This window comes from Mobula birostris, chromosome 18 (assembly GCF_030028105.1).
Source record: "Mobula birostris isolate sMobBir1 chromosome 18, sMobBir1.hap1, whole genome shotgun sequence".
NCBI lineage: Eukaryota > Metazoa > Chordata > Chondrichthyes > Myliobatiformes > Myliobatidae > Mobula > Mobula birostris.
The window spans coordinates 38,355,421-38,375,008 of record NC_092387.1 but is presented as its reverse complement, the minus strand read 5'-3'; the positions used below and the strand labels follow the sequence as shown (position 1 = coordinate 38,375,008).

The following is a 19,588-nucleotide window of genomic DNA, read 5'->3' as shown; positions in this document are numbered from 1 at the left end:
GAAACACAAGAAAATCTATTTCTTTAAGAATCAACACCTCCCCCACTCCCCGCCTGTACAACCTCACTCCATGATCTTCCTCTATCCAGCTCCCTGGAAGTATCAGTTTTAACCCGACACCCAACAGATTTAGAGAAATCAAATCTTCTCGCATCTCTAGTATAAGAAATATTATGTGCTAACTTTACCTTCTGAATTTTGTAAAACAAGGCAACCTAAATACGCAGCACTATGAGCACCTCTACAATTGCAGCATATCTCTTCTTGAACCCGTTTCAAATGACTTATTTTCCTTTTATTTCTTACCAAACTCCATTCCATATTATCACTTAACTCCCTATTTGAATTTCCTGCTGTAGGCTCCCTCTATCACATTACAGATAGTGCATACTGCCAGCCCCTGTAACTCTTGACGACAGTGCCGAAGATGTCCAGAACACACTGCGCCAAGCAATCTCTCAACTCCCCTCAGTTAACAGGAGTCACCCACCACTCATTTCCAAATGATCACCTGCAGCCTACTTAAACCCATCTCTCATCTACGGTCCTTATTCATTCATTTGAACCAGCCAGCCTCAGCCAGTTGCTCCTAGCCTTCAGTTTCGTACCTTTTTGCCTGGGTTTTTATTATCTGTTCTCTCTTGTTTTGTGGCCCCTTCTGGCTTGGTACTTTTGCAAACTGTTATTAAAGTTATCGTTCATTGCTGAATTGTCTCCACTGCTCTGTTGTTGGGTCAAGCTTTCTCTACATTTCCTGACATTTTAGGCCTTGTAAGAGTGCAAGAGCTGCAGACAGGTGGGTCAGAGTGCTAATGTGATGGGAATTAAAGTGTCAAGCAACAAGTTCAAGGTCATTGTTGTGGATTGAGTGCAGGCATCCTGCAAAGCAAACACCCAGTCTATGTTTCTCTAAGTAATGGAGGCTACATTGAAAGTGTTATCAATCATTCTATTGCACCACTGTGAAATATAATGTTTAGACTTGAGAGCCTGTTCTATTGAAAAGAAATATGTATACTGCATCAGTTTTTAATGTGCTCTTAAATTTGTTTAAATTTGATTTTAGTGAAGCCTGGTGTGGTCTGCTGCTGTAGCCCATCCACTTCAAGGTTTGATAGGTTGTGCATTCAGAATTGCTCTTCTGCACACCACAGTTGTAACATATGTCTTCCTGACAACTTGAACCAGTCTGGCTATTCTTTTCTGATCTCTCTCATTAGCAAAGTGTTTTTGCTCACAGAATTGCAGCAAACTGGATTTTTTTTGCACCATTCTCTGTAATCTCTAAAGACTGTTATGCATGAAAATCCTAGGAGATGAGCAGTTTCAGAGATACTCAGATCATCTTGTTTGGCATCAATAATCACTCCACTGTCAAAGTCACTTTGATCACATTTTTCCCTTCCTGATATTTGGTCTGAAAACAACTGAACTCCTTGACCATGTCTGCATGCTTTAATGCATTGAGTTGCTGCCACATGATTGGCTGATTAGATATTTGCATTAATGAGCAAGTGTGCAGGTGTACCTAATAAAATGGCCACTGAGTGTATTTCTGAAATGAAATAAGCTAAAAACATATTCTGTATATTTAAGGCAAAAGAAAAAATTTGGTGTTATTTCTTGTAGAGAATGCGGTTAGTTTAAAGGAATCTCTGCAGAGTGAGAATGCTGGTGACTTTGAAAACCTTCTTGTGTCCCTACTCAAGGTCAGTATGCTTTAATCCATGTCATTTCAATGGAAATGTGTTATTTTGACACCACTTTGCAATAAAGAGAAAAGTCAGCTCTTCTAAGTGTGAAAAAGATGTTGCATTGTGAAAACTTTTATTGATAATTGACACATGGCTGTCAGAGAACTATTGCCAACAAAAATATGTCTAATCACTCATAACATTCAACGTGTTAATGTTTTAAAATTTCCTTCCATCTATAATGCCACATTTGCTGTAAGGGAATGGTAACTCTGTAGTTATTTTCCTGGTATTACAAACCCAAAGCCTGAAGATAATCAGGAGACAGGAATTCAAATCCCACCAACGAATGAGGGCAATGGCTACATAATTTTATTTTAAAACAAAGTGTTAACTTTTAGTATGTTCTTCTGGTAAGAAGACTGAAAATATACAGTATCAGATAGTTGAAAGATATAATTTAGTGCCAGGCTATAATTGCCATGATTTTGATGCATAATTTGTTGTAACTGGCCAGTCACACTGGGACAATTGGTTTCTCTGCTTTTTGATTGGGGAGGAATAAATCAGCCGGGTCCATAACATTTGTTAAATGGAAAATAACCCTTTGACATCAGTATAGGCATATTAGTCAACAGAAAGCACAGAAAGACGTTTTATTGGATTGCATTTGGTAGACTTCTGGCACTGATACCTAAACTCCTCTGTAAACAATGTTTGTTTTTGTATATTTTTGTATGGTGATACAAATCCCACAAATAATTGTGTTATGATTTCTATTGTATTGTGATTCCACTTGAACTGAATTATCTTTTTAGGGGAAACGAGATGAAAGTCGACATGTAGATGCAAGTCTTGCAAAGGTTGATGCTCAGGTAAGCATTGCATATTTTACATCAAAGTTCAAATCAAACATGGGTTAAATGGATTGCAAGAACACTCTCTCAGATGGCAAATGATGCTTTACAATGCCAAACTCTTTTTGACATTTAAAAGTGAATAGTAAGTCAGATTTATTTATGAACATTTTCAAAAACATATCTGATGTTCCATGTATGAATTCCCAAAAGGTTTGGGAATTTAAGACAATCCATTGTTGGTGCTGCTGATTATTTCAAGATTGTAGACATGAACCTGTATTGAGATCAGTAGAAGTTTCTTCTTTGTATGTTTTCCCCTGTTTCTGCTCAGTTTTAGAACTGATCTAAAACTGTAAAGATCTAAAACTGTAAAATTTATCTTGATGAGTTTCTGCCTATCATCTGAAAGTTGTAGTTTGTTTCCTGGAGAATGTGTTCCTGCCCTGCCATCAAGATTACTCTGAATTTGTTTTGTTCTGTCGTTGTCAGGACTATTCACTCATTGTTTTCTTGTATTCACACAGCTCCAACTGGCAAGTTTAGTAAAATACAGGATTAAACCTGTCAGACTGCATCAGCGATCCAATGTTGCATCAGTTTATAAACTCTAGAAACTATGCATTAATGTTGGTCAAAAACCATGAAGAGAGAAATTGTATTTATATACTACCTTATTCCTTGGGAGCCCTCAAAATACTATGCAGCCATTGTCACATTCATAAGGGCCAAACATTCGTCAGCAGCTGAGAGGATACTATGAAATCTGTTTAAATATGAAATTGAGACTTGCATCTTAAAAATGATTAAAATTTGCCGGGTATATTTTTCATTATTCCCTTAATCCTCTTAAAGTTTGATCTGTTGTGAAGCCAGCGCAGTGACTAATGTATGCACATTTGAGCTCAAGTGAGCAAATGGTATTATTACTCTTTTACTGATTAATGTTGGCAAAGATTAAAATTGTTCTTTCTCTTCTATTTTTGGAAAGTAATTGAGATTTTTTTCTAGGCTTTCCTGAAAATGTAGTTTTTACTGTTATGTAGCAGATAATACAGCATTCATATAGTCAGAGTCATCGATTTGTACAGCTTAGATACTGATTGAAAATATCATAATTAGTGTTTAAATTTTTGACTATGTTTATTCCAAGAGTTTTGTGACTCAGATGCAGAAGTACTATTGAAGCCAAGTTCACAGTTAATATTTAAACCTTTATTAAAAAGTAGATTGTTTTTCTTGTAACAATTGAGATTTGATTATATGGTTTAATATACAATTACATTATCTGTACTGCACAATTGATCGATGTGTTTCATTTTAGGAGTTGTTTGCTGCAGGAGAAGACAAGTGGGGAACTGATGAGACAAAATTCATTAAGGTCTTTTGCAGGCGGAATTTTGCTCATCTCCGAAAAGGTAGTGTGCATGTGTATCGCATTTGAAACTACCTAACATATTCAATTGACTGCTACCTATCTTAATGCTTTTCATGAAATGTTCCCTAAAAAATGGGACATGTACTCATCATGAGATGTGATATGTCCAAAGAACCTTTTTAAAATAACATGAGATCAGCCTTTGGCACATATAACACATGAGAAGTACTTGCAATGTTCAGTGGCTATGTTATTGGATTCACATTGTTAGCATTTTCTATCCTTGCAGCTAAATTTGCTTGGTTTTCTATTAGAGCTTTGCAGCCCTGTAGCTGAAATAAGTTAGCTTGGGGTCACACTATGTAGCTTGTACAAGTTTGATTATCTCACTCCCTCCTACTTTATTTATAGAGTGTTTTCCGTATTCAGTTTTTGAGTTACTGAGACTATGACAAAAATAATTTATCAGCACTTGTCACAAGATTTAACCAGTTATTTCAAATAAGTGCTTAATTAAATAAACAGGAACTGAGCTTTTCCAGTTAAAGAGTTTTAATTGTATAATTTTAAGTATTTTATTGGCAAATGATTTGTGTTTTGAAGAAGTCACCACCAGCCAAATTTGGAGAATTTAAAAGTCATTTCACAAACTAAGTTAGGTTCTTAACAAAAGGCTAATTTTAATGCTTCAAAATTTCCTAAAGTATCATCATGACTGCATTGTCCAAGTTGTAGTTCAAGGTACTCGTATTGGGCTACTGCATCCACAGGCAATCCACAAGGAGCTGATTTGATAGTAAATCTGTGTCCAGTTGAAATTGCTGTTGTCCCTGGATAAATAGGTATCAGATTAAAACCTGATGTTAGGTTTGAAATAATATTTAAGTTGATGCTCTGTTGCTTTACAAAGGGACATCAGACAGGCCAATGTCAAATGAACCATATTTTTGATCATACATATCTATCTTTACACTGTAGTTCCAAATGATGTAAACTGATTTTAATTAAAACACCAGAGCTTGTCCTTTAAATATCAAAAGTTCTTGTTTTCAGTCTATTGCCGGTTCCTGAAACTGTCATAATTGGGGGGGAAACAAAAGTTCTACCTGCCAAATGTTTGCTTAAATCAGGGGTTCCCAACCTGGGTCCACAGTCCCCGGGAACTCCTGTCTAAATCAATACCACTCAAGCACAAGAAATTCAGCAAAATCCTTTCTGAAGGAAGTTGTTAGCTAGAATGTTTGCTTTAAGTAACTAGATAACACACATTTCAAGAGTAGTAAATATTTTTGATGCTTTGTAATAGTAATACTATCACAGTGTAAAGTTGTAAATTGACAGTTATGAAAAAAATTTAGAAGTAATTTCTGGGCAGTAGGGTCAGACCTACATCATTCCCAATTCCAGCTTGGAAGGAGAAATTGCAATATTTTCTTGTGCTTCAAAATGCCAAGCCTCTTACAGAAGAAGAGGGCTGAAGGACAATGCCGGTGATCAATGTCACATCCAGAGGACCTTCAGGAACACAGCATAGAATACATGAATCAATAACACTGGGTTTTGAGAGCAGGAAACTACTGCCTCGACACAAATCCTTGTCAGACATCAGGCTGATCAAGGAAATGAAAATGACCAGAAGTGGCAGTTAGCTCACAGTCAAAGATGCCTTACCTCCTGGCCTTCATCCCCTCATCTACTAAACTCAGTACAGTAGCTGTTTCCACACTAAAACCAGTTAAGCTCAAGAAATACAAGGCTTTTGTTCCATGTAAAATACAGGGGAAAAACAATTAATTTAGTGGGCCCTGTCAAATCTACACAGTTTTCTGCCCAATGCTTTCAAGGTCTACCTGTTTCATCTCCAATGATTATAGGCAAATTTGTAGTGTTAGCAATGAGATGGATGGTCTTAGGTTACAGAAAGATATTGATCCATTGACAAAATGGGCAGAGCAATGGCAGTTGTAATTTAAATCTGGTAAGTGTGAAAGAAGCTACAGAGGGTCATAAATTTAATCGGCTCCATCTTGGGTACTAGCCTACAAAGTACCCAGAACATCTTCAAGGAGTTGTGTCTTCAGAAAGGCAGCATCCATTATTAAGGACCCCTCGCACTCAGGGCATGCCCTTTTCTCACTGTTACCATCAGGTAGGAGGTACAGAAACCTGAAGGCACACACTCAGCGATTCAGGAACAGCTTCTTTCCTTCTGTCAAACAATTCCTAAATGGACATTGAACCCATGAACACTACCTCACTTTTTTAATATATTATTTCTGTTTTTGCACAATTTTTAATCAATTCAATACACATATACTGTTGTTCATTTATTTATTTATTTATTATGTATTGCATTGAACAGCTGCTGGTTAAGTTAACAAATTTCACGACACATGTCCGTGATAATAAATCTGATTCTGATGCTCTTCTGGAAGGTCTATATATAAATAGGACATACACAATGAATGGTAGAACCCTAGATATTATTGTGAAACAGAAATATTGTATAAATATGTAGATCTCTAAAGGTAACAGCATAGTAGATGACAAGGTGAAGAAGGCATATATGATACTTGCCTTCATTAGTAGGGGCATAGAATATGAGGGCAGGGAGCTCATGTTATATCGTTATAAAACTATGATTAGGTCACATCTAAAATATAATGAGCAGTCCAGGCTGAATTATCAAGGTTTGCGTTCCTTGGAATGGATAAATTTGATGGGGGAGGGGTGGTGTGAGATCTTGATTGAAGTGCAGAGTTACAGGTAGATGGAAGGAATCTTTCCTCCAAACAGAGGAGTCAAAGATTATAAGATATAGGTTTAATGTGAGCTGCAAAGGGTTCAGAGGCGAATGGAGAGGGAATTTTTTTTCAACCCATAGGGTGGCTGGATATCTGGAACACACTGCAATATTTAAAGTAGCTAGGTGTGTGCTGGAATGTGCTGCTATGGGAGGTGGTAAAATCATACAAACTCTGTTTAAGAAGCATTTGCTAGATGGCTAAATAGGCAGGACCTATGTGGATTTGGTTGTAATAGAGGCAACTGAAATGAGTCTAAACGAGGGTGGTGTCAGTGGTTAAGGGAGGAAGAGTCATGTGCACATGCAGGCCAAAGGGCTAATTTCTGTGCTGTAAAACCTCACAACTGTATGATACTAAATCACTAATGTGCAAAAAACATTAGAAGTGCTGTAAATGGACAATTGCTAGTCAGCAATTATTACAGTTTTAGCTCCATGTGCTCCTACTTTTTTTTTATATAACCTTCTTGGTAGGGCCTTATCAAAAGTCTTCTAAAAACCTAATTGCTGATCTGAGGCTAATATATCAAAATTAATGAGGGGACTGTTCAAGGGGCAGATTATGGGAACAGGCAATCTAGCTATAAGCAAGCCTGTCTAAAACTAGTGACGGTATTTTAAATAGTAGTAGCCCCTGGGCTCAAGAACCTGTAGAAATTCCTGATCATTGCACAAATGTTTTTTTTTGGGGGGGAGGGGAAATTCCAATCTCTCCATAGTATAATGAAGTGCAAAGCCTGGCATTTTAGGTAGGCTCTCTAGTAATTGATGGCAATGATATAAGTAAGGGAGTTTCCAAAAACATTCAATTTACTTAACTCTTTCAAAACAAATTGTGAAGTGAGAGTGTGATTTGAGACGAGGGTGAGTTTATCAAAATGGATCAGACAAAAAATTCATTGCTAAACAAAAACTAGCATAGACCCACTACATCTATACCCTTCTGATCCATTTGTGCAGCACAGTGGTTTCACAGCTTCAGTGACCTAGGTTCTGTGGTTCACTGTGTGGAGTTTGCATTCTCTCCTTGTGTGTATGTGGGTTTTCTCAGTTGCTTACATTTTCTTCCACATTCCTTGGTAGTTTAGGTTAATTATCCACTGTAGTTGGTTGGTGGGGGAAGTGGGATTTTGTGTATGTATGTGTCTGTTAAGAGTGGCAGGGGGTTGATGTATGTGTGAGAATATTATACTGAAATGTGGGCATGGGATTTATATAATTACTTTGAGAGCCAGCATAGAATGTGATAACTTAATGTCCTCTTGTGGTGCAAAGAAATATAGCAAAAATATTTATACTCATTTTTGGCTTTTAAGTTGCATGTTTGAAAACACAAATGCATCTTGCTTACCCTATGATAATCTTTTGAGTCCTTCATCTTACTTAGACTTTAGCAATTTGTATCTAACATGATATCGTCAACTATTGCTCTTTCATTACCCACATGACTGCTTATTGCTGACCTTGAATGTTTAACTTTTGTTTTCTATATAATTTATTAGTTTTGAAGGATCTGGGCTTTGACCTGAATTTATTGCCCATCCCTAATTACCCTCGGAAAAATGGCAGTTACAGTTAATGGAGTATTTTTGGAATTAACCACATGAGGTCATATAGGCACACCTCTTGGTCTCTGAGTTGCCAGTTGAGATGAAATATTCATTTTGTGTTTTTTTATTTCTATTTCTGTTTGTTCTGTTTCTTTTATGTTTGAGTTTCATATAGAAAATTAATTCTTGAATTTTGATACACTTTACTAATACATTCCAATTATGTTTGCTTGCTGCTTTTAATCTCTATACCACTGGTAGATATTGCTTAGGCCTTAATATTTGTAATTTCCTCTTCCGTATTTGCCCTAACTCAGCCACTCCACATAATGTTGTAATTGGGTACTAAATGCTGATCTTACAACTGATGCCTCATTTGTTCACTGAGTGTGTAAGGGTTCTTGATGTGAGTGCAACTTTATAAAACTTTGCTCTTTTAATCTTTCTATTAATGTATCCTTGAATAATTTGAAAGTATATTTTTATACATTGCTGCAGCAATAGCTTAAAGCTATTCCATGATGCGAGAGTGAGGACTGTTATCTTCAAATTTCAAAATTGTTTTTTCTTATAGTTTTTGAAGAATATTATCAAATAACTAACAAAGATGTTGAAGACAGCATTAAGGATGAAATGTCTGGCACATTTCAGATGGGAATGTTGGGGTTAGGTAAGGATATACTTATTCATGCTACATCTATATTTGTAAATGTTACAAACTCAGATAAAATTGTGATCCACAAGGCTGTGCCTTTGCAGAAAGGTGGATCTTTAACATCCAGGAGGAATAAGCAGAAATTTCCTACTAAATATTGGGAAGGCCAAAGTCCTTGTCTTTGTATCATCAACTCAACGCATCGACTCCATCGTTCTTGACAGCAATTGACTGAAACTGAACTAGGCTCTTTATAACTTTAGCATTGTATTTGTGCTCAGGATGAAGTTCTGACCATTTATCTGTGCCATCACTAAGACCACCAATTCTCAAACCTATAACAAGAAAATGTGTGATTTAGTCTTGCTTCACCTCATCACCTATGCATTTATTACCTCTCAACTTGATTTTTTCCCCCATGCCAGCCTATTGTCTATCCTCTGTAAGAAAAAAATCAACACTGAAAATTCCACAGTTTTTCTTTTAACCAGTAACTCCTGTTCAAATATTACCTTGCCCATATGTTGCTTTAAATTCTTCCCCCCTCTCTAATCACTGAAGCTCTCTAAGCCTAGCATGCATCTGGACTTCTCCAATCCTAGTAAATTTAGGCTGTAAATCTTTTGATTATATTTACTGATTTTTGGCAATCCCCAATCCTACTATAGAATATAAAGTTACACAAAGAGATGCCACATATACTCCAAACTTTGTACAAAAGGCGTATTTGTTTAGTCTGTATATTTTCATGGTAGTGACTGTACTTTTTCACTTCTGTTCACTGCAGTTCAATATGCTAAGAACCCAGCTGGCTATTTTGCAAGTAAGCTTTATGAAGCCATGTCGGTAAGCATTAATGAAAAGTCTTTTTTTTTAATTTAACTTTCATTTATTGGACTTGTGTAAGATTACTTTCTCCATTTTGGAGATCCTGTGAAGTTGCCTTCGTCCCTATGATTGGAAGCTGAGTCTTTTTGAGCTTAGTGAATACTAACGCATAATTTAAATGTTATTTGCAGAAATAAATACTGGAATTACTATAACTCACATGCTGTAATAATATTTACACAAGTTGGTGAATTGTTGAAATTGATCAGCATTTGTATAAGTTATACATAGTGAGGATTTTTGTTACTTGGATTCTTGTGAAATAAAATTAACCTGAAATGGTTTTGCTAAATGCAAAGCTACAAAGACAATGTTTGAAGTAGAATCCTCAGGCAAAGTAATTGTTCCAATTTCAATTGTTCGTCCTCCTCAGTGTGAGAATTGCATTGTCAAAGTTGAGACCACATTGGAGGTCTTCAGAATGGATTCTATTATGGATACAACAACTCTGGTTAATCTATTGCATTAGTATCTGGAGGCCTGGAACTTGAATCTTACACAGTAGCTACAAAATTTAAATTCTATTATAACTATTCTTTGATTTACAAAAGGGATACTGTTTCAAAAAACACTTGGTGAGTATTTCATAATCGATAGAACTGGACAAAATATATTATTGGAATTCTCATATAGAGAGTTGTGTCCTATTTGCCGAAGCAAAAAGCGTAATCAAAGATATATATCCTGAGTCAATGAGGTCATAGAAAACATTTGTAATTTATAAATTACAGAGCACCTGCAGTTATGTAAATATGAATTTAAAAGCTGATATCAGTAAAGATGACCATGAAACTACTGCATTACTGTTTAAAAACCCAACTGCCACTGATTCCGCACCAGATGTTAAACTCTTAATTGCTGTTTCAAGATCAATTGTAAAAAGCTGGCACTGCCCTATCCTATAAACAAATATATGCAAACAAAGCTCATTTAACTTGGGCTTACAGTCAAATTAGAATCAGGTTTATTACCACTGACATATGTCATCAAATTTGCTTTACAACAGTACAGGGCAATGTCAAAAGCTGTAAGTTTTAAAAATAAATAGTGCAAAGGACAAGTAACAAGGTAGTGTTCATGAGTTAATGGACAATTCAGAAATCTGATAGCAGAGAAGAAGAAGCTGTTCTTAAAACATTGAGTGTACATCGATCCTGTACCTTCTCCCCAACCTTCTGCAGCCTCTTGTGATCCTGTGGATTGAAGCTCCTTAGCAGGCTGTGAGCCAACAAATCAGAATGCTGTCCAATGTACATCTTTATAAATTTGCAATTGACCTTGGTGACATTTCATAATATGTTTTAAAAGTACATTCAGTAATTCAAATAAAATGCATCCAGTTGTTTACGTGTTATTAAAGCAATCATTGTTGTTCGTCCATCATTGACGTCGATGAGGACCTTGACACCATTATGATGGTGTCAAGACTAGCGCGTGATTTGGATTTAAGTGAGGGAGAGTTGCGCAGCATCAGCCTCACTCTCTCTTCCCAATTCCCATCTGGATCCAGTGGTAAGACAGAGTCTAGACAGCTGGAGATGGGACTAGGCGCAGTGGATGCCCAGGACGTCTTCTGTGTCTTGTCCTGCTCTACACGTTCCACGACGCTTGCAGAGACTGCCTTCTTGACCGTTGGACATGCCATTGGTCTCGTCCACTCAATCCGCCGGAGTCTGTCTTCACATGCTGGGATAGACAACTCCCTATCTCACCGAGGGTTTGAGACCCGTCGGCTACCCTCACCTGGTTTAGCCGGCTTGTGGAAGCCGTTGCCCAGGGTGTGGCCGCTGTCGCATGCAAACAGCTACAGGGAGCTACAGATGAGAGCTGAGTGCCAGGTGGGGACCAAAGGTGGACTAACCACCCTGAAAAGGACGCGACATGTTCCCCCACCAGAGGTGCTACCCCTCCCTGGCACCCCATACACCCCACAGCAATCATTATACCTTCTATGTATGTGAAAAATCCTAATGGCGACACTGATTGTTTATGTTATTAGCTGGTAATAATTGTGCAGGAGACAGTGGACAGGAAATTGGAACAGTAGTGTAAATATTACCATTACATCAATGAATCAAGCTGCCATGAAAACAATGGAGCTCTTTTGGTACCTGGTGGTAGAAATGGATGCTAGTTGAATACTGGTGAGAAGTACTATCCACATTATATACTTGTTCAGTAATTTAGTTCACTAAGCCAAATAGATTCTTTTGTTTAAAATATGGAATAAGAGATCAAATTCAGAATTATTTTGCTTTTGGAAATTAATCCGAACAACAATTCATAGTTAAACAACATTGTTAATGTAGGTCAAATATACCAAGGAAACTTCCAGCAGCAAAATCCATGTAAAATAGTGTTAGAGCAGTGTGACTCATCTGGAAGAAAGGAGGTGAGAATAGACCAAAAGAGAAGAAATGTGAAAAATTTAGGGGAGGGAATCTCTTCACAGTTGAAGGTACACCATCCATATGGGGTGATTAAAACTGTGGATGCTCAAATGGCTAAAAATTTAAAAGTGCCGATATCCCTAAGTGGATGGGTGAGATGCCCATTGTGGGAAGTGGGGAACTCAAATTGATATTTCTAAAATCAAAGACTATTTAACATTATGAACTATATGATGGGTGAATGAAATTTGTTGCAAATTGGGATACTAGAAGCAGAGCTTAGTATCACAGTGCCTTGAAAAAATATTCAGCCCCCACAACTATTTTCACATTTTACTGTCTCAATTTCCAAATTCTAAATATGTTGAAGTAGGTTTTCTGAGCTAATCTACAAAACACTATGCATTACTCAAATTAAAAGAAAAGTTCCAAAACCTGTCAACAATTTACTATGAATTAAAAACCAAAATTGTGAGGCTGAAAATGTATTCATTCCCTTTGTAATTACTACACTAACTTTCCTCAGGTGCAATACTGTATATTACCTTACCAACTTACCCAATTTATTGATGTAGAAAATTAGAGGATCACCTGAATAAATACCCCCTCTCCCTGTAAGGTCCAACAGTATGGAAGATTTTCAGCAGACCAAACCAAAATGAAGACAAAAGACCATTCAACACAAGTCAGGGAAATGATAGTAGAAAAGCTCAAATCTGAAGAAGGGTACAAAACCACCTCAAAGTCACTGAACAGACCTCAGAGTTCAGTGAAGTCCTTTGTTAAAAAAGTGGGGAAAAATACAAAACCACAGCCACTCTGCCTAGGTCAGGCCCCCCTCTAAACTTAGTCATTGGAGAAAAATGGCACTTGTAAGAGAGACTACTATGATGCCAACAGTCACTCTGTGTGAGCACCAGAAGTCACAGGTTGCAACTGGAGATGAAGTTCATGGCTCCATAATCTCTAAGGCCTTGCACAACATGGGTATTTATGGAAAAGAGGCAAGGAAGAAGCCCTGGCAAAATACAAAGCCTATCCTCACCTGTAAAAACATTACAAAGTATCACTTAGAAGTTACTGTAAAGAAGGTCTATGGTTGGTGAGACTGGAGTGGAACTTTTTGGCCTCAACACTAAGTGGTATGTGTGGTGCAAATTTAATGCTGCGCATCAGCCAGCTAACACCATCCCTGCTGTGAAGTATGGTGAAGGTAGCATCATGCTATGGGATGTTTTTCGCCCACAGGGATGGAACTCTGGTCAGAAATGATGGGAAGATGAATGCTGCTAAGTGCAGAGAGATCCTCGATAAAAATTGGCTAGCCTCTGCTAGAAAGCTTGCTTAAACTGGGGAGGAAGTTCACCTTTCTGCAAGACAATGACCCAAAGTATGCTGCCAGAACAACCATGGAGTGACTTCAAATGAAGCAAATTGATGTCCTTAACTGGCCCAGTCAGAGTCCTGACCTTAACCCTTTTGACATCTCTGGCAACACCTGAAGATTGCCATCCACTGCTGTTCCCCAACTAACCTGGCACAGCTTGAGCAATTTTGCAAGGAAAAAATGGGCAAATCTTGCCCCATCACATTGTGAAAAGCTAATGGAGACTTATCCAATAGGATGCCTGACTGCAATAGCTGCGAGAGATGGCTCAACTGAGTATGGAGCAAAGGGGATAGATACTTATGAACTGCTGACATTTCAATTTTAGAATTTTTTAGTTTTTCATGCTTTACAATTTTCCCTGTTTTTGGGCTCTACAGTGGGAGGGGAAAAAGGGAGAATGTGATTCCCAAACAAAAATTCTCACTTAAATTGATAAAAATCCCTGGGTGCAATAGTTTTACAAGGCATTGTAGCTACAGATTTACAGAAGGTAGAATGTTGCACAATCTGTAGGGTCTTTCTATTGAGGATGGAGAGATTAAAAAGGCACAGATCAGGAAATTAAGAATTGCAAATTAGTGAGGGGAAGTGGTATGGAAATTTTTAAAAAATCAGCCATCTCATTGAATGTGGATCTGGCAGAGGAGGCAGAGTGACCTACTCCTGCTTCTGGTTCTTATTCTCTAACTTCACAAAGGGTGAGTTGAAGCAATGTCCTAGTAATTGACATGGACAGAGGAGGTCAAGTGACCTATTTCTTCCTCTGTTTCTTAGAGACTATTCACCTTTCATCTCTACTGTCCTCAGTTCCGCTAATTCTCTTCTCTCTGCATCTCCTAATTCCTATTAGGTCTTCTGCCAGTTACACCTTATGCTCATAGATTTGGAGGAGCTGAGGAGAATAGAGATGAAAAGCCTGGGGTAAAGCCGTGAAGGGACTGGGATATCAAACAAGGATTTTTTTTTTCAGGCTAAGCAAATATAGATCAAAGTATAGATGTGTTGAAAGGAAGGTTCAATCTGTTGTTGAGTAAGGACAGTAGTTAGGTAGATGAGATGGAAAGTCATTGGAGAGAAGCCAATAAGAAGAGCATTGGAATACCTCCCTGGAGTATTCATTCACATCTCAGAATTATGATTCGCAGATGACTGATTTTAAAATTATTTTTGTCTTAAACAGCTCAACCAAGCAAAGATGGTGGGAACATTTTTGGTCTAGAGGTTATCTTGAACTAAATTTTCAACTTAAGTATTTGCATTACTGTAGTCTGTAAAATGTACTTGTTAGAATGATATTCCGAGGCTGTGAAATCCCTTTGGACACTATTTTCATTGCATGACAACTCTAAGAAAATCCAGCTAACAGAATTAAACATGGTACATGGCCAATCTATTGAAGTCACAAAAGCATTTGACCAATCAACAGGACTGTAAAGCGTAACTGACTGCTTGTGTTGTCCTCTGAAATTCTTCTTCATATCTGCACACATAATGGCATGTGTGTTTTAATCTACCTAATAGATCTATACCAGTCTTGACTTGGTGTTGACTTGTGTGGAACAAGGCTGCATTGTTGGCCCATTGCTTTATGACTGCTTCTCACAGTTTCCCATTGGAGATAAACTAATCTGCAACAGCACATAGAAAACTGTTCAGCCTATTTACAATCATTTCAGAACTAAAAGCATACCAACTTCAGTCACTGAGCTGGAGTATAGAGACAAAGCTTATCCAGGAGCACAAGCCAATGCCCCAATTCATCAACAACCATTTCAATGAAGCGTAAAAAGGGAACAGCCTTACAATAAACATCTACACAATACTGCCCTCCCAACCACAAAAACTACAAGACCTTCTCTAAAAATGATCATGCTCCCTATCTTGCAGTAAGTAATTCCACAATGCTGGCAGGCCATGATGATGAAACACCATATCCTGCTGTTTGCCCTCTGAATAAAAGTGTGTTTGAAGATCCAGGAACTGAAACCCATCATTCTTATGGGGTACTGACTGGCAGTGATCTATGCCCTCTTGCATAGTTCTGGGGCAAGGAGTATATAAAGCAGGCATTTCAATAACAGCAGAGAGATACCACCAATGTAGTCTCTGCCAAATCCTCCAATTCCACTGGCTGGATCAGCAGTCCCCCCAACGACATTGTCAGTGCTGTTCCTTAGGTGAACATCCACAATACTGAACATTAAACTCTGTCAACTGTGTTCACATACCCAACACCAGCATTTCAAGCTGCCACTCTATCCTGAGCTCAGTCACAAAATGAAATTACCAGGAGCAAGAATGTTGTCCAGAACTGTTCTCAAATCCTCTTTTGTGAAAGTGCCTCATCAGCACTGATGTATGTGAATCCCTAACCCCATGATGAATCATTTCAAATGGTATTTGAGATCCACAAGTCTCTCTCGAGAACATGCACAAGTCCAAATCAAAAACAAGATCAAGTCCACAACCCAAATTACCTACCCTCCCACCCAAACAATCTAGCAACTCCTGCCTCACTTGTGATAGATTTTGTAGATCTTACGTCAATCTCATCAACTACCTCCAAATCTACAAAAGTAGAGTGGAACCAAATCATTCTGGATTCTAAGGGTTGGACGAAGAATTTTTTAAAGTCCTCCAATTTCATCAAGTCGCTTTTCAATAAACTAATGTCAATTTTGTGAATATTGCTATATTTAATTGAGTTTTAGTAAGCCATGCTTCCTGTGCTATGACCCTGTTCTATTGCCTATGTGTACATTTTGAGAGGTGTGGCTACAGGCAGTGTTTACCAATGACGTTTACAAAGATTTACTTATGTTGGATGGTGGATACTTTTCACTCCATTAGGTTGACTTGCAGCAGTAGAACTTTGGTTTGACTCTGTGAAATATGTTTGTCAAACCCAGTTTACTTAATGCTACATCTGGTTCATGGTTACTATGGGAACTGAAAAAAAACTTTCTTGTTCAGTGGCCTGCATGGATTAAGGCTGTGGGAAATTATTGGAGTACTAGCCAAGATTTACATAATATTGGGGTTACCAACTTGAGAATCATTGTTACCAAAGTGGGAGCTTAGATATTAATAGGTGGGTTACATCGTGTTGTGGGTTTTCCTGCATGCTTGCAGGGCTTTTCAAACTGGGGTCCACAGACCCCTCAGTTAATGGTAAGGCTCCATGGCATAAAGAAAGTTGGGAAGTCCTGCTCTTGAGTGTTGATGATGTTTCTTACCTGAGATATGCCTCTATGTTAAATTTGGGTTTTAGCCTTGGGAAGACATTCTGGAGCAGGACACAGCAACAGGTTGCTCTGATCTATCAGTGGGTGGAGAAGGGATTAGAATTAGATGAGTTAGGTGGTGAGGTTGAAGAATATATTGTTTCTCTTGTTCTGCAGGAAATGCTGTTTTCCTGTAGTCTCATCAGCAATAGTCAAGATAAAACTGGTTAAATCTGAGGCTGTTTCTGTGGAAAATCTGAAGCTCAAACAAAAAATAATGAATACTTCATATTTATCTATGGGACATATTGTATATCTGAAATATTCTCATTCCATTGAAGGGTGCCATTTAGCCCAAGGAATCTGTGCCAGCTCTCGAGATATTCTCTTCTATTCCATTTCCTCCCATCTATTTTCTTGTCACATATTCTTTCCCTCATACCCATATATATCCTGCTAAATCTTTCACCTGCCATCCACACTATGCGTAATTGACAGCAGGCAGTAACCCAACTTGCAGGAAACTGGAGTACCCAAGAAAAGCCACGTGATCTCAGGGAGAACATGCAAACTCCACAAAGGCAGCACCTGAGGTTAGGATCAAACCTAAATCCTTGGAATAGTGAGGCAGCAGCACCAAATGCTGTGCAACTGTTCCATTCTCCTTCTATAATACTACCTGACCGGCTGAATATTTCTAGAACTTCCTGACTTTATTTTAGTTCTGAGGCTGCTGAGTTCATTAAAATATTTTAAATGTTAACCATCTTTGTGGAAAAGCTCTCCATCGTTGTCCTATCTTTACTGAACCAAAGACTGAGCCATGGAGCCACATTGGGGTTGTGTATGAGTTTTTAAAAACTTTTGATCTCCGTCCTACTGATGACACATCTATTTTGTAGTGTAAGCTTTTCCAAACCGAGTAACATTCATTGCCAAGAGCACAAGTAGTTGTGTGTGTGAGTGAAAGAGGGAGAGAGAGTCCATGTGTGTCTGATCTAACCATCATAACTACTGAAATTAGCCCATTTTAACTATTGTTCCTACCAGGGTGCTGGTACAGATGAAAGAGGCCTAATTCGAATCATAATCTCTCGAAGTGAAGTAGACATGATGGATATCAAAACTGAATTTTGCAACCTTTATGGAAAATCATTATTTTCATATATTGAGGTATGTTCCAAACAGATATAATTTTAAAACCATATACTATCTCTGTTATTGGATGACTGAGGACATCTTATAAATGTGAGCAATATTCTCTTTTCCTGTTACTTGTTTCCTAAGTAGAGGACAATGTATTAAACTTTTGAAGCTTCTGTATTCGCTAACCACACATTTTGGTGTTTGTGGCCGTGAACACTGCTGTACCATTCTTAGTACATTTCTAGTTAATAGTGCAACAACTGTATAATGAGTGATGAAGAAAAGAGATATTGATTTACTGTGATTTTATGTACTGTTGTTTTGGGATTGCAAAGAAAATCTATAAAATAATTCCTAGTGTGCCTAATACATTCCAAACCCTGTATAGCAATTAGCAAGGGCATCAAATCTACCAGGGAACATGGCATACACCACCCAGGCTACCAATTATGGACAAAAAAAACCATTTTGTGTAATTTATTTTTCCATTTACAATATTTTATCCAATATTGAAAGCATGCACTGCCTTCCCATTTGATTGTGCACTGGACTTCATCAGTGTGGAGAATTACTGACAAATGAGAGAACAAAAATCACATAGATTGGATTAAGGAGACAGTTGGAAAACAATTGGGTACACATAGATTGGATTAAGGAGACAGTTGGAAACAATTCAGAATTGGTTCCAGTACCTGATATGGCTTGGTTGTATAAAGGTGTCAGGTTCTTGATGACATGGTAACATGTCTTATTTCCCAATAGGATGATGTGGGAGGTGATTTTCAGAAGATCTTGCTACGAATCTGTGGAAAGGATGAAGATGAATAAAGTGGATTGATTGCTTTACATCAAGGCCATGACTCTGAGATTGAATATGGTGCATTATTCATGTATCCTCATTCATCATGTATTTATATTCTGTATGGCGAAGGTGAGGGTGATTTGTTAGATAATGCAATACGTTGAATGCAGGTTGGATTCTGAAATTTGCAACTAATTTGCCAATGCATTTCTTGTTTGAGCCAGTATTTCCATAAACCCTGGATAAACAGCACTGTTTTGTTTCTTTCAAGCCACTCTGCATTGTAATCATTGTAATAAAATTCTGTTTTAAGTAAAAAGCATTTTATACAAGAAATAAAAAAACACAATTTTTAACACTTAACAATGGGAGAATTAAAAATTTAAATGTTCTACATTTATTTGACCTGGTAAGATTATTTCTGGGAGAATGCCTGATGTGTTGCTTATTGTTGCTCATTAGCTGAAATTTGATTGACATTTACTGTTTTTATAGCTACTGGTGGAGTGGAGGTTAAAGGTCATGGCTTCTCTTTTAGAAAATAAAACTCTTGACTTCCTCTACCTAATTTCACTGTGTTTCCATGTCTTTCTTGAATACATTTTTTGGACAACTATCCTACTCTGTAGATTTTCTCTCCTCCTTAGGTATATACTCTATTTCAACAATGTGTTCCAGTTGCTGGAACTGAAAAGTCGCTGTGTGTGAACACAATTAAATGATCTTGTCCTTTCCTCTTAAGGGTAGTGCAGATTTTAAATGCTCATCGTTGGTATTTCAAAATTTAAAGAAAGAGAAATCTGAAATG

At 37.6% G+C, this 19,588-nt stretch overlaps 1 protein-coding gene across 1 annotated transcript in view; it reads left to right on the top strand.

The window, feature by feature from the left end:
• LOC140211837 (annexin A4-like) overlaps positions 1–19,352 on the top strand; it is a 42,458-nt gene extending 23,106 nt beyond the window's left edge. The window contains exons 6-12 of the mRNA XM_072282011.1: positions 1,630–1,709; positions 2,513–2,569; positions 3,876–3,969; positions 8,860–8,955; positions 9,728–9,786; positions 17,883–18,005; positions 18,741–19,352. Of these exons, the coding sequence (XP_072138112.1) occupies positions 1,630–1,709; positions 2,513–2,569; positions 3,876–3,969; positions 8,860–8,955; positions 9,728–9,786; positions 17,883–18,005; positions 18,741–18,806 (575 nt within the window). The 3' untranslated portion in view covers positions 18,807–19,352. The remainder of the gene's footprint in view (positions 1–1,629; positions 1,710–2,512; positions 2,570–3,875; positions 3,970–8,859; positions 8,956–9,727; positions 9,787–17,882; positions 18,006–18,740) is intronic.
• Positions 19,353–19,588: the final 236 nt, after the last annotated feature.